This window comes from Watersipora subatra, chromosome 5 (genome assembly GCF_963576615.1).
Source record: "Watersipora subatra chromosome 5, tzWatSuba1.1, whole genome shotgun sequence".
Lineage (NCBI taxonomy): Eukaryota > Metazoa > Bryozoa > Gymnolaemata > Cheilostomatida > Watersiporidae > Watersipora > Watersipora subatra.
Window position 1 is genome coordinate 59,496,038 of NC_088712.1, and position 24,464 is coordinate 59,520,501.

Consider the following 24,464-nt stretch of genomic DNA (forward strand, 5'->3'; position numbering starts at 1 on the left):
TGGGCATATAATAATTTGTATTTCTGCCTGTGGTATTCTATAGAATACATGACAAGGTAGTTAGATAGAATATTATTAACTTTGTTTACATTGATCAATGTAATTTAGGTCAATGTAATGTAGGTCAATGCTAAGGTCAATGCTAATAAATGTAATTGACATTGGCCTTGACATGTAAATCATGTATTTCACGATTTACATGTAAAGTTTTCATGTAAATCATGTTTAAATGTAACTTCATGTAAATCATGTCTACATGTAACTTCATGTAAATCATGTCTACATGTAACCATGTAAATCATGTCTACATGTGACTTCATGTAAATAATGTCTACATGTAACTACATGTAAATCATGTCTACAGGTAACTTCATGTAAATCATATATATGTAAAACTCCATGTAAATCATGTCAACATGTAACTTCATGTAAATCATGTCTACATGTAACTTCATGTAAATCATGTCTACATGTAACTTCATGTAAATCATGTCTACATGTAACTTCATGTAAATCATGTCTACATGTAACTTCATGTAAATCATGTCTACATGTAACTTCATGTAAATCATGTCTACATGTAACTTCATGTAAGTCATGTCTACATGTAACTTCATGTAAATCATGTCTACATGTAACTTCATGTAAGTCATGTATACATGTAACTTCATGTAAATCGTGTCTACATGTAACTTCATGTAAATTGTTTCTACATGTACCTTCATGTAAAGTTGTGTCTACATGTAACATGGTGGCATATAATAAATTTATATGCCCACAGGCAGGCATAAATTATATACAGGCATATAATTTATTATATGATTAGACAGCTTCTAGACAGCAGTGCAAAACTACTTTTTGCTTAAATTGAGTTTTGAAGCAATTATTTTGCAAGAGAATTTGGAATCTTTTCATGCTAATCTACTATTTATATCAACTATTTATTATTAGCTGAACATCATTACTAAAGTTAAGTTTTTATTGTCATTCAAAACATAGTCAATATTAAAATCATTCATGTAGTGGGATAGGCATATAAACAGCTTTTAGACTAAACTAGTGACTTGTAAAAATCATTGAAGAAAATTGCCAACATTTTTCAAGCAAGTTTGGAGCTTTTCGGTATACCAACGAATGTAAATGAGTTGCATGCCAAAGAGTACTGTGATTTTTAAAGATATTTATCTTATACTCAGTCCAAATGATAAATCAGATAAATAAGTTTACGACACAAAGAAACTGGTTACCTTGCAACAGGGAAACGATTAACCACCAATGACTTGCAGAAGTATTGCAGGTGTTTAACATGGTAAGTTTTTTTGTAACATGGAGTTTTCTAAATAAAAACAAACTGGTATTTGGCAACCTTTGGAAGAGGTTCAAAGGGAAACAGTGATCAAATATGATCTGCATTTCCGCTGACATTGCTTAAGGATTTATTATTTCCCTAATGACAAAAGGTTTTGGTGATGTAACTAAAAATAATTTGTTTTTAAGAACTTACAAAAATTTATATTAAAATTCCACAAATGATGAAATAAAAATAATTGCAAACCAGCCTATAATTTATGTACATGCATATTCTTTCTAACATTTGTATAATTTATTGTCTTCTGTGTTTACTGGCTTACTTGCAAGCAATTCACTGGTAGCTCATCAAATATTCATGTGTCTTTTTTCAATACTGGAAATAATCTATTTTATTACTTTAACGATAATGTATAATATGCATGTTATTGAAATCTTGTGTTCTTTTAACTAGAGCATTTTGGTTTCAGTCAATCTTTATATTATTTTCAATTCTGTAAGATAGTCACTTAAACATCAAGTACTATAAATATCACTGAGGAGTTGTCTTCTTTTGAATCTTTCCTTCAAATTTTGGTATAAAAATGCAATTCTCCTAATTATTTATACTGTTGATCAAACCTACTAAAATCTTATCTATTGCATAATTTTAAGAAGTAATTCAGACTACCTTGACACAGGTCAAATAATAGCTTTATTATTAATTAGACACTAATACTTAACACTGTCTCTGGAGAGAAACAGTGTTAATGTTACATGGAAATATAAGCAGACCAGATTAACAGGTATGTCTAAGCATGTTAGGTAAAGAGCTTTGCAAACCGCTTTGCTAGGTTAAAGAGCAAACCTCTTTAAAACGCTCTTGAAGAAAACCAGCCCTTTAGTTTTCGTTCATGCCAGGAAAGAAAAAAGGTGTGCATTGTTACTCCTTAGTTTAAAAGACAATATTGTTGATGACAGTGCATCTTTTATTTTTAACCATAATTAATGGACTGAATTTCTGATAACAATGAAATGATAAATAATAATAACGAAATGTTATTAGGGCAGAAAAGAAGTTGTGAGGAGATATCCATCACACTACCTAACATTTACATTAAAAATAGCTTGGTCTCATAATCATCACTTAAAATTTATATTGGCTCGCCCTGTGTATGGTCTCCAATTAGCAGCAGCATGATTTTGGCTAACTACCACAGCCACTAGCTTACACTTTGTAGCCTTGGTGAAAACGTGACAGCATTCAACTAGAAGAAAAATAAATAAAAAAACGAATTTATTCTGCTCATAATAATTTAGTTGAAACTCATTAAAATGAATCAAATGGTGAGATTGCTTAGTTTTAGTCATTCACACTACTTTGTAACTGTAACGATTTCTGACAAGGTTGTCACACAGTCAAGCGTGTCACACAGTCAAGCTTGAATTCAAAGTAAGTGCTATTATTAGTACTAAAAAGTTGGCAGTGAAACGTAAAAGATCATCATATGTTAAAAGCATGTTTAATATACGGTATACGTATAGTATATTCCCAAATGTGAAAAGACTGATAAGTGGTGCAGTGGTTAGTTTTATGTATGTATTGGGCTTCATATATTACAGGAGCATTTATTCACTTTGGCTGACTGAGCTAGACTCGCTTTATCTGTTCTATGAATGACCCCTGAGCAAAGCCTTAGTACATTCGTTGTTTGTTTCACAATGAGCCTCTGGACAAATTCAGGTTCACTACAGTTATTGTGTTGGTAAACAAAGCCGAATATAAGAGTTCAATTCCTGCTTGATGCATTTTCTCCTAACGCTCTAAGCAAGGCTCGAGACAGACGGGTGGACATGCTTCTTATTATAGTAAAGATTCTATTTAAAACCAATTGCAATAGTTATTATAAATGTGAGAAAGAGTAAATGATGCTGTCTTTCAGCTCGTCCTTAACCTTTGTAACTATTAATAAAACCAGAGTACAAGCTGACATTTTTAGAATTATTTAAATAATAAAATTACTTGATAACACAGGATGTTTTATCGCAAGTTGAAGACTCATTTTAAAGTTTCTATTGTGTCTGCAAATCAGGTTAAAACTAGAACACTTGTTGCTGTGCTGATGAGTACGTAAAGGTTGCTGACATAGATTCACAGCTACTCCTACTACTCTGTGAACTCTCAACTCTGTCAGCAAGTATTACGATTGCTTATTATTAACACTAATGGTACAAATCGACCAATTAATGATATTACAAAATCTTGTGAATTTGATCAAGTTCTTTTGAACCCACTGGCAAAGCAGCTATTGTGTACAACACCGACAGCATAAATATACTCTTATAATATTGTCTGTATTCAAGTTATGATAACAAATACATTTCATCAAGGATTTTTTACTGAAAGCATTGGTTCAGTTGGGCTAATGCTATTTAGTGCTGATTGCAAAATATATTATGCTCATTAAACAAGTCAAGTCAAAACAAACAAGTCCCATAGCCCATAAGTCAACTTGGTATAGTAGAGCCTTAAATTAAGGACAAACCAACATGCATGCACATATTTTTCATTTGCGAGCCAAGAATTGAGTAAAAAATTTGTTGCTACAAGAGTTGAAGTTTAGGATACAAGTAGTTGTCTAAAAAAGGTTTCTAGTGGTTGAACAAAAACAGTCATACATGTTGTGTTCGTGGTTCCCTGCTTTAAGGTCAGGACTCAAAGGAACCAAATTCCAGTGTCATCAAAAAAAATGTTTTTAAGTATGAAGTTAAAAAGACGATGATGTGTTTCTTGTTTAAATTCTATGTTAAGCTAAAAAGAAAGAACGGTTTTCTTCTCATGAAAGTATTGTTTTAGTTACTGCACCTTCCATTTTTCTCTCTTCCTCAGTATAATTATATATAAGCATTTACTACTCAATTACAGCTTTGTTTTTATTATTCACAGCCGTAGAGGTATATTTTTGCAGATCTAAGCAGATATTTATTGAGTTGATATTATTAATGGAAAATAGGTTATTGCAATAATAACTTTAGATCCTAGTCTATCTATATTGTTGTCTATGATCAACTACTTAAATCACTTTAAAGATTTTTATAACTAATTACTATTCTTATAGATATTTAAGTAGTAAGTGTTACTCTACCTCTGTTGTTCTACTTGTAAATTAATAATGACTCTATGACACATATGGTGATAAGTTTAACATTTTCAGGCTGGATTAAAAGGCTATTTGCTATTGGTAAGTCAATTTGTGGTACACAATTTGCTATGGCAAAATTATATAACTTCATCAGATTACGACCTTTCTAGAAATTATAAACATTTCATTGCACTTTCAAACTCTTTCGACCGTAAATTGGCTCAAAAATTTACTTCTTAAAAGAATATATATACATGTATATTTGCTTAACCAATTATATTCAAATAACACCAGTTTAAGTAAGTAGTATATTTGCATTTGTGGATAAGATTACGCTAAAGTTTGTATTGGACACGCTAATAAATATTTTTTCTCTACAAATGCTTGAATGAATAACAAACAAACTGAATCATGACTAAAAATAAAATGCTGTGAGCAAGATAAAAAAAAGTATTTCAGTAAAAAAATACATAGCGTTCTACCTTGTAAAGTTGTACTTTAAGAAGATTTTGATGAGTTGTCTGCTCTTTAGAACTTATTATTAAGTAACAAGCCAGAGCAGGTGATGAAAGATTGTGCTCAGTTTAATAAAGAGTGAGAAAATACTACTGACAGCGTTCTCTATACTGATGAATTTTGCATTTTAGCATGTCGAGCATAGACTTATATGATAGTATAACATATATGTTATGTTAGTACAGTTAATATGTCTATGATACTTTGTATCACTGGATGGCGTCAGCTAATTTTGTGGCTAAATAATAGTTGAGATCCAGTAATTCTCACTTATAAATAAGTCGGCCGAGCATACCTACAAGTATGTAAGTAACATTGGCAGTTGCTCGCTACTATTGCTTTAAGCATTAACAGGTGGTGTTGTTTTTTTCTAAAGCAGTAAACATTCTTTATTTTGCCCATTAGAAATTTTTAGAATTTTTTCTTGATAACATATGATATATATGAGTGTTTTGAGTGCAGAATATGTTGTTTACATGCCTGCATTATATCACTCCTTGTTAAGCTGCATTTGAGTTTAACCTGCATCATGCACACATGCATAATTTCATGCTAATAATGTTAAAATCCTTTCAGCTATGGAGACCTCATTGCTGAACTTTGGAAAGAAATACAAGAATCGTCTGCTCCATTCATCTTCCAGTTACAACAGTAGCTTATTCAGTTCAGGAGAAGCTTACTCCACAAGTCTATATCATGCCGGCGATTCATACGCAGACAATGTGTTTGATGCACAAAATTCATTGCAACAAGAAAATCATAATTCTGATGTAGGAAATTTGAGAGATCCACGCTCTACTTCACAAACTTCTCGTCAGCAGATTAAGAATTCCCGAAAGATTTATAAAAGTGAAATGTCGGAACCCAGAGTTGTTTATAAAAAAAAGCTATGCGATTTTAGAAATCAGTATAGAAGTCAACTTTCATCTATTGGAAAAACATATAGAGACCAGGTTAACTCCTTTAGACCAGCGTACAAAGATAAGATGTCTCACAAAAGAACTGCTCAGTTCGATAATGTAGAAAGCCCAAAATCTGACGTGAAACAAGTAAGAAAAAAAGTTGTTGAGCCAAACACTGCCAATTAACTTATAAAACAGGATTTGAGGTACAGTAGAACTAGTGACTAATGAATATCAGTGTTTGTCATATCCTATGTATGCAAATGTATTTATAACATGTTATTGATATTGGCAACCATCAACAAAATGGTGCGTTTTATTACATGCCAAAAAATGAACAGACAGAAATCCAAAATATTTAGTGAGTTGAACAAACTTGTTTTGAAAGTTGGTAATCTAATAGTAATTCATTATCCTAAGAGAGGTAAGAGGGGAGTTCGGATAGTGAATTGAAGCTTGTAGTAACAGAAAATTTATAAACTTAAACATACGACGATGGATGTAGTGTGTTGGTGAAAGAAAACAAAAAATAAAAAAAATAAAATGATGTTTGTCATAGGCCTGTGTGTGAAAGGATAAGTAGAAATACTCTGGGCATAATTTACGCAAGATTTCGAAACCTGCAACACAAATGCAGAAATGAGCAAGTTTGGAATAGGGTAAAACTAAAAAAACTAAGCATAGAACTGCCCATGAATGTTTGTGAGTCTTTAACTCTATGCCATATCTGAAGAGCACTTGTACACTTAGTCTAAGCTAATAAGTCATCAACCGTAGATGAAACAAAGACAAAATGTGAGTATTTTTCTTTAGTAAGTTTATCTGAACAACTAAGCTATGCACGTAAAATGAGTATATACTTTTTATTGCTGAGACTCCGAAGTGTTTAAACATCTAAACTAAGATTTCACTTTAGTGAGAGCATAACTACCTATTTTAAGATATAAATGTTAAATATTTATACAAACTTTGTAGACTTGAAGTTGAGCTGTTTCAATATTTTATTTAGCTTACTGTACAGTTTTAATGTGTCAACTGATTTTCTTTTGCTAATATCGTGTTGCTTAGCACAAAATTTAATTTTTTTTTTTAATTATTAAAAAAAATTATTTAAAATATAAATTTTTATGAATGCTAAAAATCCATCATGCTCAAAATTTATCACTTCCAACATTAAAACATCATATTGTTTGAAAGGTTTTGATCTACTCAATTTAGAAATAATTCCCTGCTCCAACTGGAGGCTGAGTTATTTTGAGAGGTTTATTCAACTATTATATTTTGTAGCGGGCTATGTGTAAGCAACCGAAGATTGTATGGGTTTCAACAGATTTACATGTAGTGTACGAGAATAAAGATTAGGTCAATTGGAAGCAAAACAATCAAAACTTAACTTCAAACTCAGTTAAGGACAAAGTAAAAGACTAGCAAGAAAAATACGGTGATACAGAGATACAGAGGGCTAAAGTTAATCGGTTACAATTAATATGCTAATAACTGCTAATCTGAAATTAACAAACAATTTTTTTTAAATCAAAAATGTCTTTTCTTTCATTTAGTTTCATTTAAACCTCAAAAACAATAATATAGTAAATGTTTCATAAGTGAAAGAGAGTCAGCGAGGGAATTTTCAGTACAGATACAATCAGGTGCAAGATGGTTGAACAACTTGTATTTTAGCATGAAAAACTTTTTTGTTTTGTTGCATATGTCTTGGCATCGCTCATTAATTTTTATGGGCTAAAAATGAAATCTTAGTAAGTTTTATTAGTAGCGATTCTATTTGTGGTCAAATATTGAAATCCTAAATCCTTTTCAATGTGCATATTTTCAAACACTCTACAAGCATTTGTGTGTAATAATAAAACATATTTATTTTTGTTTTGACAGCATTTCCACAGTATTATTGTCAACTTTTTGTATTTTGCTGGCTACATATATTTAAATATATTTTGCTATAGATCTATGGCTTTGTATGATTGATAACTTACTCATTGGGTGGACAAATCTTTTAACATATGGATATAACATTTATGAAGTCTTCACTTCTCAATCCTGCAGGCAAAAGCCCAATCGCCACCGCAACGCTTTTTAGAACTTTGTTGAACAGCTTTTTGTTCGGTGATAAGTACTATCTATTGGCATAACAAAGGTAGCATCTTATATGTTTAGTATTTACTACTCAGCTATAAATATCACCCACTACCTAGAATATTTCAAAGCATGTTTCCAAGGTAACGCGCAGTTGAAATAATATGGACCTTTCGTGCATATGTTCTTAAGACATTTGCGAGCTGATAGTGCAATGATGCCGGTAGGTTTAAAAGTCACTGTATTAACTCTTCATGTATTGATTGCATGACCAGAAGAATGCTTCTAATCTACTTATTTCAGTATTCTATTTGCAATCAATAAGCACTAAAACCTTCCCATTTGCTAATACATCAGCACTATATAACATGTTTTCAGACTACCTTCTTTGGGACCTGTCGGTAGCTGTCAACACAGACACCAATCATTCGAATATCTACTGAGTGTTTATGAGAAGTTATGAGGTCGCTGCTGGTGTACTTGATTATACAGTTACTAGTGCAGGTAGGATGGCTACATCGTGCATGGCTATTTATTTAAAGTATTCATTGACTATGTTTAGCAGACAATTTGTGGATAAAATAAAAGAACATAAAACTTAGCTGTCCCAATTTCTATTTTACAATTATTACAATGAACGTACTGCCAATAAAGTAATATATATATATATAAAACTGATTCCTCACCTCGGTTAACCCGTATAGGTGGTAGTTTCTGCTCTAACTCAGGTCTCCTACCAGACACCTGGGAGTTTGAGCACTCGCCTCAAGATCTTAGCTGTTCCCAGTAGCGCACTTTTCTGCAACTCACCTGAGTTGATTGCTGTTGGTATTTGAGCAAGCCACATTTTATGCGCCGGTGTTATTGCGCCCAGTGCCCCAATGACTATTGGGATTACAGTTGTTCTTACATTCCAGCATTTTTCAATCTCTTCTCCAAGAGGGAGATATTTCTCTACTTTTTCTTTTTCTTTGCTGTCTATATTGTAGTCATTGGGTACTGCTATATCTATTATAGTAGCTCTCTTGTTCTCCTTGTCCACCACCACTATATCTGGTTGGTTTGCTAGGACATGCTTGTCAGTCCGGATGTAGAAGTCTCAGAGGATCTTAGCGCGATCTTTTTCTTTGACCTTACCAGGAGCTTCCCACCAGTGTTGTGGTTTATTAAGGCCATACTCGTCACATAGACTTCTCTACACAGCACCTGCGACATGATTATGCCGCTCAGTGTATGCGTTTCCTGCTAGCTGCTTGCATCCACTGATGATGTGTTGGATGGTCTCAGGTGCATCTTTGCACAGTCTGCATCTAGGATCGTCTCTAGTGTGATAGATTTTTGTTTGGAGTTGCCTTGTTGGGAGCACTTGCTCCTGGACTGCCATGAATAGCGACTCTGTATTGGTCGTTAGGTTTCCTTTGTTCAGCCACATATATGTCTGGTGAAGATCACCAACCTTAGATATTTGTCGGTGGTAAGCACCATGAAGAGGTTTCGTGTGCCAGTCAATTTCCTCATCATCAGGGCGACGGTCCATTGTAAGAGTAGCCGATTGAAATTCAGCTAGCAACTTATCTGAAGTAGCCATGGAGGCTGCATATGCTTTGATGCTTTGCTCCTCTTCTTTCACTGTCTGCTGTACACTTTTGAGCCCCCTACCGCTATCTCTCCTATCGAGATACAATTTAGTAGTATCAGATTTTGGGTGGAATGCTCCATGCATGGTCAGCAGTTTACGAGTTGCTATATCTGTTTCCTTGATGGCTTCCTCAGTCTACTTTAGATATATATCTATATCTAAAGTGGACTTATATATATATATATATATATATATATATATATATATATATATATATATATATATATATATATATATATATATATATATATATATATATATATATATATATATGATGAGCTTTGTGCAAAGCTCATCACTTTTGTGATTTGAGCACTCTGGTGTCAGCATATTGATTTTCTTAAAGCCTGTGAGGCAACTTAGTTGTTTTGTGGCAGGAAGTCAACTCTCATTGGTAATGGGATTTGTGTCCCTTGCCTAAGCTCTGAGCTGCACTCATGAGGCTTCAATAGTCGAAACAGTACTCTCTGTAGCATGAGTATATATATATATATATATATATATATATATATATATATATATATATATATATATATATATATATATATATATATATATATATATATATATAACTATGTGTACTAAAAAGATACAAGTTTTGTTAAAACATAAACATATGTTTTAACAAAACTTGTAGTTTTTTAGTACACATAGTTTTATATCAGCTCTGTTTTTACTCAAAACATTGAGCACTCTTTTTACTAATGTGCATAAATATAACTTTTATATCAAGCTCCTTTTAATTGAGCACTCTCATATACACTGACGTACTAGCTATGGAGACTATCAGTTTTGACTATTCTACTAAGAACATCAACATACCATTACAAAAGGATTATATGAGATCATTAATCGCAGCAACTGAGTCACTGTGCAGACGTATAAGGTGGCAAGCATTCTTCTTCTTACACTCAGAAATAACCACCGCAAATAAAGAGACATATGGATTTAACTCAAAAAAGTCACCACCCAGCATACTCGAACTGCAAAGCTTTGAGACAAAACTGTTTAACTTAATTAGGAACGTAAAATTTTGCCACAAACATTGCGAATTTCAAAATATGCTCCGTAAAGACATACAGCAGAAAATCCAATCTACCAACAAGCTCATAATTAGCGCTGACAAAATATCTAATTACTACCAAATCGACACTGACAAATACATCGATATGCTTAGAAGTAGCATCACACAATGCTATAAGAAAGTTGACAACACGGAGACAGACAACATCAACACTGAAGCAAAATCTATTGCGAAAGATCTAGACTTAGATGACAGAATAAATATAACAGCTAAAAGAGAAGCACATGTTACTCTAAAAGATCATAAGGCTAACTTTGTCAGCCACCCTACGTGTCGGCTAATCAACCCCACAAGATCTGAAATAGGTAAAATAAGCAAAATTATCCTGGAGCGAATCAACGAAAAAGTAGTCAATACTCTAAAACTCAACCAGTAGAGAAATACTTCAGCAGTTTTGAAATGGTTCACTGGCACTGACAACAAAAGCCAGAGTGCATTCATCACTTTTGACGTAGTTGAATTCTACCCTTCCATAAAGGGCAATTTATTACTGAAGAGTTTAGATTTTGCCTCTGAATATACCACACCACCATCACAGATGAAGAACAACACATCATTATGCACTCTATAAAATCGATATTACACCATTCAGGAGAAGACTGGGGAAGATCAAGTGCGGATAACTTATTTGATGTCACCATGGGCAGCCATGATGGTGCAGAAACATGTGAACTGGTGGGCTGCTCTTTATTACACCTAATCAAGCAGAAATACAGAGACAAGTTTGGTCTATATAGAGATGATGGACTGGGAATCATACAAGACTCACCCCGTAACATAGAAAATATCAAGAAAGATCTTTGCTCCATATTCAAACGACAAGACCTGAAAATTACGACAGAAGCCAACTCAGAAGTTGTAAATTTCTTAGATGTTACACTCAACCTGACAAATGGAGAATATAGACCATATATAAAGCCTTCAGATAAACCCATCTATGTACATGCAAGGTCAAACCACCCACCATGCATATTGAAGAACATACCTAGAGCAATAAATCAGAGATTGTCAACACTCTCTTCCAGTAAGGATTGCTTCCAAAGAATAGCTCCCACATACCAACAAGCACTCCAACAAAGTGGGTACGACTACAAACTATCATATTTGCCAGAATCTGACCAGACCACCAATAACAAGCAAAAGCGAAGACGGAATATAATATGGTATAACCCGCCATATAGTATGAATGTTGCCTCCAACATAGGAAAGCAGTTTCTGAATATCATAAGAACAGAATTTCCACCTGGCCATAAACTGCATAAACTATTTAATGCCAACACAATCAAACTAAGCTACAGGTGCATGTCCAATATTAAAAGCCATATCAACGCTCACAATAAAGCTTTGTTATTACCCACTCGTGGTGATGACAATTCCAGGACATGTAACTGTAGAAATAGAGCCAGCTGCCCTATGGAAGGCAAGTGCCTAACAGAGAATGTCGTTTACCAAGCATCAGTCACCACCAACAACGGAACAGAAGAGACATATGTCGGCTTGACACAAAATCCTTTCAAAACTAGATATACCAACCATAAGGCTTCCTTCAACCATACATCAAAAAGGAATGCCATAGAGCTAAGTAAATATATATGGCAACTGACGGATAGCGGACTAGACCACAACATCAAATGGTCAAGCTTAAAAACTGCAAGGCCTTATAGCCCTACCACTAAGAAATACGAACTCTGTATATGGGAGAAGTATTACATAATATGCAAGCCTCAATTAGCCACCTTAAATAAGCGCAACGAAATGCTATCCAGTTGCCGTCATGCCAGTAAATACCTGCTAAGAAACAGTGTCACTTAAGACTCTGGCTTTTAGCTCTTATACAGCTTTACCGCTAGTGGAATATTTATTATTTTTAACATTTTATCTGAAGAGTGCAAGCCTACCGCATGAAATTTTAAGTAATAAAATGTTTTAACAAAACTTGTAGTTTTTTAGTACACATAGTTTTATATCAGCTCTGTTTTTACTCAAAACATTGAGCACTCTTTTTACTAATGTGTATAAATATAACTTTTATATATATATATATACATTTTTTTTTATATATATATTTGTATATATATATATATGGTATACATGTATTTATATTGCCAATATATATTATGTAACTTTATGCAATATTATACAATATATACATATATATACATAAATATACATACATGCATATATGTATATATCGCACAAAAATCTATCACACTAGAGACGATCCTAGATGCAGACTGTACAAAGATGCACCTGAGACCATCCAACACATCATCAGTGGATGCAAGTAGCTAGCAGGAATCGCATACATTGAGCGGCATAATCATGTCACAGGTGTTGTGTATAGAAGTCTATGCGATGAGTATGGCCTTAATAAACCACAACACTGGTGGGAAGCTCCTGGTAAGGTCAATCAAAATGGTCGCGCTAAGATCCTCTGAAACTTCTACATCTGGACTGACAAGCATGTCCTAGCAAACCAATCAGATATAGTGGTGGTGGACAAGGAGAACAAGAGGGCTACTATAATAGATATAGTAGTACCCAATGACTACAATATAGCCAGCAAAGAAAAAGAAAAGGTAGAGAAATATCTCCCTTTTGGAGAAGAGATTTAAAAATGCTGGAATGTAAGAACAACTGTAATTCCAGTAGTCATTGAGGCACTGGGCGCAATAACACGGGCGCATAAAATGTGGCTTGCCCAGATACCGACAGCAATCAACTCAGATGAGTTGCAAAAAAGTGTGCTATTGGGAACAGCTAAGATCTTGAGGCGAGTGCTCAAACTCTCAGGTGTCTGGTAGGAGACCCGAGTTAGAGCAGAAATTACCACCCATATGGGTTAACCGGGGTGAGGAAACAATTTATATATATATACATATTTATACATATATTTATGACAAGCAATTATGGAGTTATTCAAACTATACAATATATATTAACTCCTATATAAAACAGAGTAAAAAATTATTGTTTATTTGGCTGCCAGTTATTTTACTTCTTGTGTAAGTTTTATTCTGACAGGAAGTCTTGTCCTATGTTGTGTAGCTATGCTCTGATAGGAAGTCTTGTCCTATGTTGTGTAGCTATGCTCTGTATTCTGACAGGAAGTCTTGTCCTATGTTGTGTAGCTATGCTCTGATAGACAGCCTGAATTTTTAGTTTTAGTTTTCAGTGTTTTAGTTTTAATATCTATATGTATTATCATATGTCGGCTCTAATCTATATGTATTATCATATGTCGGCTTTAATCTATATGTATTATCATATGTCGTCTTTAATCTATATGTATTATCATATGTCGGCTTTAATCTATATGTATTATCATATATCGACTTTAATCTATATGTATTATCATATATCGACTTTAATCTATATGTACTAGAAATTCCACTGTCATACAGCCCACGACCAAAGTAATAATGAAAAAAAGAAAGGGTACTGTTGGTTGCTGAAAAAGTAGTTCTCAGCAGGAATTGACAGAGTATAATGTAAATGAGACTTGTTTGAGATGATATAAAATAAATTTGAGGGAGCACAACTCTAAAAAGGCGCAACAGAAATAACAGAAATGTAACAGAAATAAATATTAATAAAATAAATAATTAACTATCTCAAACTTATGTTTTACAATAATAAAATAAATATTAATTCAAGCTGTAGACCTAAACTACTGTAAGTAATTAAACTAACAACAGCAATAATGAAATATTCCTATGTTTATTATATCTCTGAAATGCAATATTAAAAGTAAAATATATTGTAATATACAGTTTGAAAGTTGGTTGTGTTGAATGTAGAACGGTTTTGACAGTAATATGTAACAGAAATAAATATTAATAAAATAAATATTTAACTATCTCAAACTTATGTTATACAATAATAAAATAAATATTAATTCAAGCTGTAGACCTAACCTACTGTACGTAATTTAACTAACAACAGCAATAATGAAATATGTTTATTAAATATCTTATTATATTGAAATGCAATATTAAAAGTAAAATGGCAAGCTGCCGTGTAATACACAATTTGAAAGTTGGTTGTTGGTTAAAATAAATATTAATTCAAGCTGTAGACCTAAACTACTGTACGTAATTTAACTAACAACAGCAATAATGAAATATGTTTATTATAGCTCTGAAATGCAATATTACAAGTAAAATATATTGTAATATACAGTTTGAAAGTTGGTTGTGTTGAATGCAGAACAGTTTTGACAACGATATGTAACAGAAATAAATATTAATAAAATAAATATTTAACTATCTCAAACTTATTTTTTACAATAATAAAATAAATATTAATTCAAGCTGTAGACCTAACCTACTGTACGTAATTTAACTAACAACAATGCCAACAATAAAGAAATATGTTTATTATATCTCTGAAATGCAATATTAAAAGTTAAACGGCAAACTGATGTGTAATATACAGTTTGAAAGTTGGTTGTGTTGTGATGAATGTAGAATGGTTTTGACAGCGATATGTAACAGAGAGCGAGCATTGGCATTTACGCGTCTGGAAGTTTTATGCAAACTGGAGTGAAATAAAGAAATATTCTTGTCATAAAAGGGCGTTGTAGTAACGCCCTACCTTGTAAATAAGATGTAAAGAAATCTGGCTGATGTTCTAGATAATTTGAAAAAACCTTCGGTAATTGGACAAAAACGTAGGCTGATAAAATGTGTACCACATTTTCGTACCTGTAAATCGGTCTACGCCTCAAACAGTACACAGTAAACAGTTCTACTATCTGTCGCACAGCTTTATTGGCATTTCGTAGGTCGGTCGAAACTATTAATAAACCAACCTGTTCAAGCGTTTTGTGGCGATTTGTGGCAAGACTTTATCGTTCTATTCTCTGTCGCTCGACGTTTCATTTTCCGGTCTTAACTTTTATTAAACGAAGCTTTTCAAGCGTTTTGTGACGATTTTCGTCCTAATAAATCTGTCTATTTATGTATAATCCGATCAGATGGGTTAGTTTTAGGAATTTGCGGTAACCTTTCAAAGGCTTGGTAACAAATTTAAATAGGTTTATATGCGTTTTGTATCATTATTATACTTGAACGACTTTACTGAAAAAGAGTTAAATTTGTTGATAGGATTTTGTTGCAAGGGTTTGGTGACGGCCGTTAACGGATATCTTTTCGGGAGTTGTGTGCACATGTGCATTTATCATAATTCTACCAATCAATTGTTTCACTCTTGTTTGGTAGTGGGATTATCCTATGTCGGCTTTAATCTATATGTATTATCATATGTCGGCTTTAATCTATATGTATTATCATATGTTGACTTTAATCTATATGTATTATTATATGTCGGCTTTAATCTATATGTATTATCATATGTCGGCTTTAATCTATATGTATTATCATATGTCGGCTTTAATCTATATGTATCTAGTTATGTTTGCTTGTCAGTCAATCGTGACAGGAATTTTTAGCAGCAACAAAAATGTTGTATTCCGAGAATGTTTACACTTCGAGCGATTTTACATTATATGAACAGGGAAATACCTGTAAATTCCTAATTCATTGCAAGATCTTTTCAAACTCACTTCTTTGGCCCTTAAAAATTGGAAAAAACTAAACTTGGCTTTGTAATTTGATGAGGGTACACTAACTGTGGTATCATTAGTTTGTATCGACTGCCTTGGGGTATTTCTAAATAACTGTGCAGGTACTTATTCTGTTTGCTTTATCAGGACACATGATGATCTCTCACAGCACACTAGACTGTCATGGTGATAGTATATATAATAGAGATACCAATTTATGCCATTTTCTCTTCAGAATGTGGCAAGAGAGAAAAGTGATATTTTTAAAGCTAGCTATGAGACTGATTATTCAAATCGACTTTGAGAATTGCTCCGATTTGACGCTTTACGTTATATGGAACTTCCTGAGTAATACAAAGGAAAAACTTAACACACATGTAAAATTTACTTTATAGGTGTATACAGACTTTTTTGTAAACTTTATAATTATGTTACAGTAATATTGACAATACAACTGCAGTAGTATAATATACTAAAATTGTATTGGGCTCAATTGAGTGACTGAAAACTCCTATTTTCAGAGTGGACAGTAGTTTGTAGAGAAGGTGTTGCTCATATAGGTTGTTGTAGATTTCATTAAAAGTTACACTGAAATTTTAGAAACATTTGTATTACTGTAAGTATTAGAGTAAGGCAGTAATACTTACAGTAGTAACTGTAAGTATTACTGCCTAATGCTCAATAAGTTTAAACAAAATTATTATATCTATACGGTGGTGTGCAGCAGAGTTGAAAACAAGATGTCCTAATCAATGTGATCAATACTTAAGACATGTAAACTGATACACAAAGACACCGTAATAAGGATATTTGAATTATATTTATATTGAGTTAATACAAATCAATATGTCTTTTTTGTTGATCCTCTTGGTTTTTCAAGTGCTTTATTTACTAAGTTATAAAGTTGAGTGCAATAAGATATTACATTCACATTTTGGAGTATCTTAAGGGATGCTTTGTAAACATGTCACCAAGATTATTAGCTTGTGTACAACCAAGACTATTAGCTAGTGTACCTCTAAGAGTATTAGCTAGTGTACTACTAGGAGTATTAGCTAGTGTACTACGAAGAGTAATAGCTAGTGTACCATTTTGAGTAATAGCTAGTGTACCACTAAGAGTAATAGCTAGTGTATCACTAAGAGTATTAGCTAGTGTACCACTAAGAGTATTAGCTGGTGTACCACTAAAAGTATTAGCTAGTGGACCACTATGAGTAATAGCTAGTGCATAACTAAGAGTAAGAGCTAGTGTACCACTAAGAGTAATAGCTAGTGTATCACTAAGATTAATAGCTAGTGTACCACAAAGAGTATTAGCTAGTGTACCACTAAGAGTAATAGCTAGTGTGCCACTATGAGTATTAGCTAGTGTATCACTAAGAGTAATAGCTAGTGTATCACTAAGAGTATTAGCTAGTGTACCACTAAGAGTAATAGCTAGTGTACCACTAAGAGTATTAGCTAGTGTATCACTAAGAGTATAAGCTAGTGTACCGCTAAGAGTATTAGCTAGTGTACTGCTAAGAATAATAGCTGGTGTATCACTAAGAGTAATAGCTAGTGTATCACTAAGAGTAACAGCTAGTGTACCACTAAGAATATTAGCTAGTGTACCACTAAGAGTAATAGCTAGTGTACCACTAAGAGTATTAGCTAGCGTATCACTAAGAGTAATAGCTAGTGTACCACTAAGAGTATTAGCTAGTGTACCACTAAGAGTATTAGCTAGTGTACTGCTAAGAGTAATAGGTAGTGTACCACTAAGAGTATTAGCTAGTGTACCACTAAGAGTATTAGCTAGTGTACCACTAAGAGTATTAGCTAGTGTACTGCTAAGAGTAATAGCTAGTGTACCACTAAGAGTATTAGCTAGTGTACCACTAAGAGTATCAGCTAGTGTATCACTAGGAGTATTAGCTAGTGTATCACTAAGAGTAATTGCTAGTGTATCACTGAGACTATTAGCTAGTGTACCACTAAGAGTATTAGCTAGTGTACTGCTAAGAGTAATAGCTAGTGTACCACTATGAGTATTAGCTAGTGTATCACTAAGAGTAATAGCTAGTGTATCACTAAGAGTATTAGCTAGTGTACCACTAAGAGTAATAGCTAGTGTACCACTAAGAGTATTAGCTAGTGTATCACTAAGAGTATAAGCTAGTGTACCGCTAAGAGTATTAGCTAGTGTACTGCTAAGAATAATAGCTGGTGTATCACTAAGAGTAATAGCTAGTGTATCACTAAGAGTAACAGCTAGTGTACCACTAAGAATATTAGCTAGTGTACCACTAAGAGTAATAGCTAGTGTACCACTAAGAGTATTAGCTAGCGTATCACTAAGAGTAATAGCTAGTGTACCACTAAGAGTATTAGCTAGTGTACCACTAAGAGTATTAGCTAGTGTACTGCTAAGAGTAATAGGTAGTGTACCACTAAGAGTATTAGCTAGTGTACCACTAAGAGTATTAGCTAGTGTACCACTAAGAGTATTAGCTAGTGTACTGCTAAGAGTAATAGCTAGTGTACCACTAAGAGTATTAGCTAGTGTACCACTAAGAGTATCAGCTAGTGTATCACTAGGAGTATTAGCTAGTGTATCACTAAGAGTAATTGCTAGTGTATCACTGAGACTATTAGCTAGTGTACCACTAAGAGTATTAGCTAGTGTACTGCTAAGAGTAATAGCTAGTGTACCACTAAGAGTACTAGCTAGTGTACCACTAAGAGCATTAGCTAGTGTACCACTAAGAGTATTAGCTAGTGTACTGCTAAGAGTAATAGCTAGTGTACCACTAAGAGTACTAGCTAGTGTACCACTAAGAGCATTAGCTAGTGTGCTACTAAGAGTACTAGCTAGTGTACCAATAAGAGTATTAGCTAGTGTACCACTAAGAGTATTAGCTAGTGTACCACTAAGAGTACTAGCTAGTGTACCACTAAAAGTATTAGCTAGTGTACCACTAAGAGTAATAGCTAGTGTACCACTAAGAGTATTAGCTAGTGTACTGCTAAGAGTAATAGCTAGTGTACCACTAAGAGTGCTAGCTGGTGTACCACTAAAAGTATTAGCTAGTGTACTACTAGGAGTAATAGCTAGTGTATCACTGAGAGTATTAGTTAGTGTACCACTAAGAGTAATAGCTAGTGCACCACTAAGAGTACTAGCTAGTGTATCAATAAGAGTAATAGCTAGTGTATCACTAAGAGTATTAGCTGGTGTACCACTAAGAGTATCAGCTAGTGTACTGCTAAGAGTAATAGCTAGTGTACCACTAAGAGTACTAGCTAGTGCACCACTAAAAGTATTAGCTAGTGTACCACTAAGAGTAATAGCTAGTGTACCACTAAGAGTACTAGCTAGTGTATCAATAAGAGTATTAGTTAGTGTACCACTAAGAATATTTGTCAGTGTAATACCAGGAGTATGTTATTCCAGGAAGTATACGTGGTGCTATTTAATGGCTTCCAACTGACCTGCAATTTTGCAATAAAACCTCAACTTTCTTAAGTTTTGGTTTTTTATTGCTTGCTATTTACTTTATTTAACTATATTGTTTCCAACATTTCGTTTTTCATTTTTATTTATTATATTTAATCTATTATAATGTTTTTACATTTTGTTTCACGCAGGTTTTCGAGATTACTGTTTGCTAATTTCTATTCCTTTTTTATTTACTTTTTCATGGTTAAATGATTGTTTAGATTTTTTTTAATTAGAATTTGCTTTTATATTTTATATACATAGTTCCTTTTTAGCTGTGTTTGAGTGAACAAATGTATGAGCACAGAGTATAGATTCCAAAGTATTCGACTGAAAGCATAATGAAAAGAAAACTCTAAACGTACGCTGCTGTTATTGTAGGGCAAGAATGCTACCCATAGTTTCAGCTACATTTGTAAGAATGATGATGGTCTGTTACCAGACAGTATTAAAGTTACCATAACTACATCGATGAGTAGCCTGTGTTTACTGCATTGCGCTGCACAAATTGACTGCAAGTCTATTTCATATAACCAAAGTTCCGGAGCCTGCTCTATCTCGACAAATAAAACAGTGCCAGCTCTGGGAATTGATTTAGTCGTCTGTAAAAGAGGTAAGCGACTTTCTCTTAATTTGTTGTGGTGATCTGCTAGCAGCGATGTTGACAAGACTTTGTGTAGTACTCAATAGCTACAGCATAGCCAGCAGAAAAAAGGAGAAAGTGGGAGAAATATCTTCCCCTCAGAGAGGAGATTGACAAGTGCTAGCATGTAAGAACAATTTTAATTCCAACAGCCATTGAAGCATTAGGTGCTATAACACCTGCACATCAAATGTGGCTTGCTCAAATACTGGCAACAATCGACACAAGTTTGTTGCAGAAAAGTGTGCATTCGGGAATGGCTAAGATCTTGAGGCGAGTGCTTAAAGATCGACTTGCAACAAAATTTACATTACAATTATTTGATATCAAAAGGTTCGCCATGTTTTACTCTGCTGTGTTGTAGGGTCAAAGTATGTGGAAATGTGATTACAAGCTCTTATTAGCTCAAAAACGAACAGTTAATCGCAGCCATCACGAAAACGCCACAAATTGGAATCTCTCTCAAAAAATGGCTCAAATAGGGCGTAGTTGAGCACACTTCTGTTTACACTTTCATGCAACCTCATTCATCAAAATATTTTCACAAGTAAACTTCAAGCATTCAATAAAACCATGTCTATTGTCTTTACGTTGTCATGTTTCATCGTAATGCTGTCTCTTTGAGCGCTGATATCTCAAAACTTAGCCTAAAAATCAGTTTAACTTTTTAACCTTAGCTCGAGGAGTGCATATCATCCTCTGATAACTATGAGGAGCCTGTTGGTCAATTGTGATGGACGAAAAATGCTTCAAAAATTGTTCGCTCTATTTGGCAGGAAGTATGGGTCACATGATCGGATTATGACTAGATGATTAGACCAAATTGAAATAACACTGGAAAGTAGGAGCTTCTATAATATTTGATAAGGGTTTTCCTTTAGAAGCCAAAGTGTCTGTCATAAACTAGTGCTACGAGACATTTTATATCGAGCTTTTTATTTGCCTTTCATTTCACGTGACGACATCACGTGTCAAAACAATAACCACATTGAGTTGAATACGTCACCAAAGTAAGAGATTGCAACTTACGGCGGTTTTTTCAACTGTTCGTTTTTAAGCTTTTAAGAGCTTTTAATCACATTTCCAAATATTTTGAACCTACAACACAACAGAGTAAGACATGGTGAATCTTATGATATCAAATAACTGTAATGTGAATTTTGTTGCATGTCAATCTTTAAACTATTAGGTCTCTGGTAGGAGACCCAAGCTTGAGTAGACATTGCTACTATAATTGCTACATTGGGTTAACAAGAGTGAGGAAACAATTTTTATGTATATGCATATATGTATATGTATATATATATATATACATTTCTTAGTTAAATGCGCGGCGTTGCACGGGTAATAGCATAATTACCTAATAAATTTGAATAAATTACCTGGAAAGTTAAATCTTTACAAACATTTTACCAAAACATTACATGCATTTTTGGCCAGCTTAATAATCGTTACAATGGTGTTAATGGTCAACACTGCTAGTTATTAACCTCAAGCAAGCGCTTCAAATGTGATTATCTTAACTAATGTAATGACTATTTGCCCAATAAATATACTGTAGCTTAATGGTTAAGTATGCTGCATTTATATCTGGAGGTCCCGAGAACAAATCCAATGTCATGAGGATTTTTCATTGCTATAAACTATATAAATCTCAAAGTTTGTCTGTCCTTCAGTTTGTCCAGTTATAGCTATGAAAATATTGGTATGAAAAATCTGTATCGCGGAAGATTTGATTTTGGAACCTTCCTGTTCCCCAGACAATTATGCTAAACCATTGAGCTAGGCGAGATTGATGGATTCATTGGGCGATATATGTTGCTATGTGGGTAAAAATATGCTATCGCTCTCCATTACACCGCAACGTCATTCTATGTATTAGTAAGAGCCGACTACAGTAGATCACTAGCTTACTTAAATTAGTCATTGGCAATGTGCCAGGCTAATGGCAAGTGGCATTGTTTATAAGCTGAGTTTATAAGTGCGGTATTGCTATCACTGTTTATAAGCTGATTTTAATACCCATGCAACAATGAAAATTCCGTTAGTTTATATATATATATATATATATATATATATATATATATATATATATATATATATATATATATATATATATATATATATATATATATATATATATATATATATATATATATATATATATATATATATATATATATATATATATATATATATATATATATATATATATATATATGAATGAAAAATGGCAATGAAAAATTCGCACGGCGCTGGATTTGGTCTCGGGACCTCTAAATCTAAAAGGGGCGAACTTAACAATTAAGCTAACAGAATGCAATGGATTCATTGGGCAAATAGTCATTCCATTAGTTAAGATACTCACACCTGAAGCGCTTGATTAGGCTTAATGACTGGCAGTGTTGACCATTACGTGTAACAATTATGAAGTTGGCCTAAAACGCGTGTATTGTTTTAGTTAATATCTAGCTTTCCAGGTAAGTTACTCAGGTTCATTAGTATATATATAACAATGCATAACAATGCAATATTTTTCTAGCAGGCACAAGCTAACATGTGAGCCCAAACATTGGCAATAGGGTAGTCATTGTAGCATGAGTTATTGTCTGATGATTGTACTCTGTACATGAAACTATTAGTAATAAAAATTCATCTTTAGTCATCTCCTACTTCTTTTATACTTTAGCTCTTACTTCCAGTAATAGAGCACCATGCTAGAGAAGCGTAGCATTATTCTATATATATGTATATAATGTATATATATATATACATATATATACATGTATATATATACTATATATATACATGTATATACATGAGTAAAAGCGTAAGATCCGTGCACTCAATGATAAAATCAGAGCAAGTTAAAATCAATAAAACAGACTATAACTTAAGATAAAACACTTGGTTACTATTAGTTTCGTGCTTGGTAATATAAGAGCAATCTTTAAAAAAATCGCTCTTACTAAGCATGAAACTAATAGTAATAAAGTGTTTTATCTAAAGTATAAGTGTTGTGTATATATATATATACTATTAGTTTCATGCTTGGTAAGAGCAATTGTTTTAAAGATTGTTCTTACCAAGCACGAAACTAATAGTATATATATATATATATATATATATATATATATATATATATATATATATATATATATATATATATATATATATAATTTATTCATGTAAAACCTTAGATAAAAAACAACTTCATTACTATTAGTTTCATGTCTGTTACGCAGACAATCATCAGATAAAATTGTTTTGGTCCAACTGAGTTATATATAAGAGAGGTGTAATTACTATAACGACTGATAGCTATGTAATTGCATTTCGTAGTGTGTATTTAGTAGAATGTCGGCATGTGGAAGGTAGCTCGTTGCGCTTGTTGAGTGAGCTCGTTTCTGGTTTTGTGAGGATGATGTACTTTTCTGATATGCACAGGTTACAACGCTTGGTGGCTGGGTCGTATGGCCTTGCATGTTGAACGATTTTCCATTTAATTGTATACGGTGTGTTCAGGCCTTTTAGCTGCCAGATGTAGTTACTAAGCTCTGTGGCAGATTGCTTGTCCTGGTGCCTGAAAGATGATATATGGCCGCTGAATCGTGTCTTAAAGGTATTTTCTGTGAGGCCAATATAACTTTCTGTAGGTTTGCTACCGTCGTCTGCGGTGACTACAGCTTGGTAAATGAGCGACTTGCTAAGACAGTTTCCTTCGAGAGGGCATTCATTTGGTGCGTGACAGTTGCATGTTTTGTTGTTTGCTGGGTGCGTCGTGGCGTTGTTCAAAAGCCTCTTATTGTGATTGTTGATGGTTTGTTTGATGTTAGGCATGCAGCTGTAGCCAATCTTTGTGTTGTTTCTATTAAATAGCTTTCTTAGAGGGTGATTGCTCGGAAAAGATTTATTTAATATTTTGATGAATGTCTGACCGATGTTATTTGCCACGTTTCTGCTATATGGTGGGTTGAACCATGTGATTTTTCTTTGTCGCCTGTGTTGTTTAGTTGGTGTAGTGGTCTCGTGGGGTGTGAATTTCAGCTGGTGTGTATATCCGCTTGTTGTCAATGCCTGCTGGTACGGTGGTGCTGCTCGGTTGAACTC

General features: G+C 33.5%; 1 protein-coding gene across 2 annotated transcripts in view; it reads left to right on the forward strand.

The window, feature by feature from the left end:
* Window positions 1-24,464, forward strand: part of LOC137396331 (type-2 ice-structuring protein-like) — a 78,755-nt gene that overhangs the window by 12,083 nt on the left and 42,208 nt on the right. For both annotated transcript variants that reach the window (XM_068082561.1, XM_068082560.1), the window contains exon 2: window positions 20,093-20,324. In XM_068082561.1, coding sequence (XP_067938662.1) covers window positions 20,183-20,324 — 142 coding nt within the window. In that variant the 5' untranslated portion in view covers window positions 20,093-20,182. The remainder of the gene's footprint in view (window positions 1-20,092; window positions 20,325-24,464) is intronic.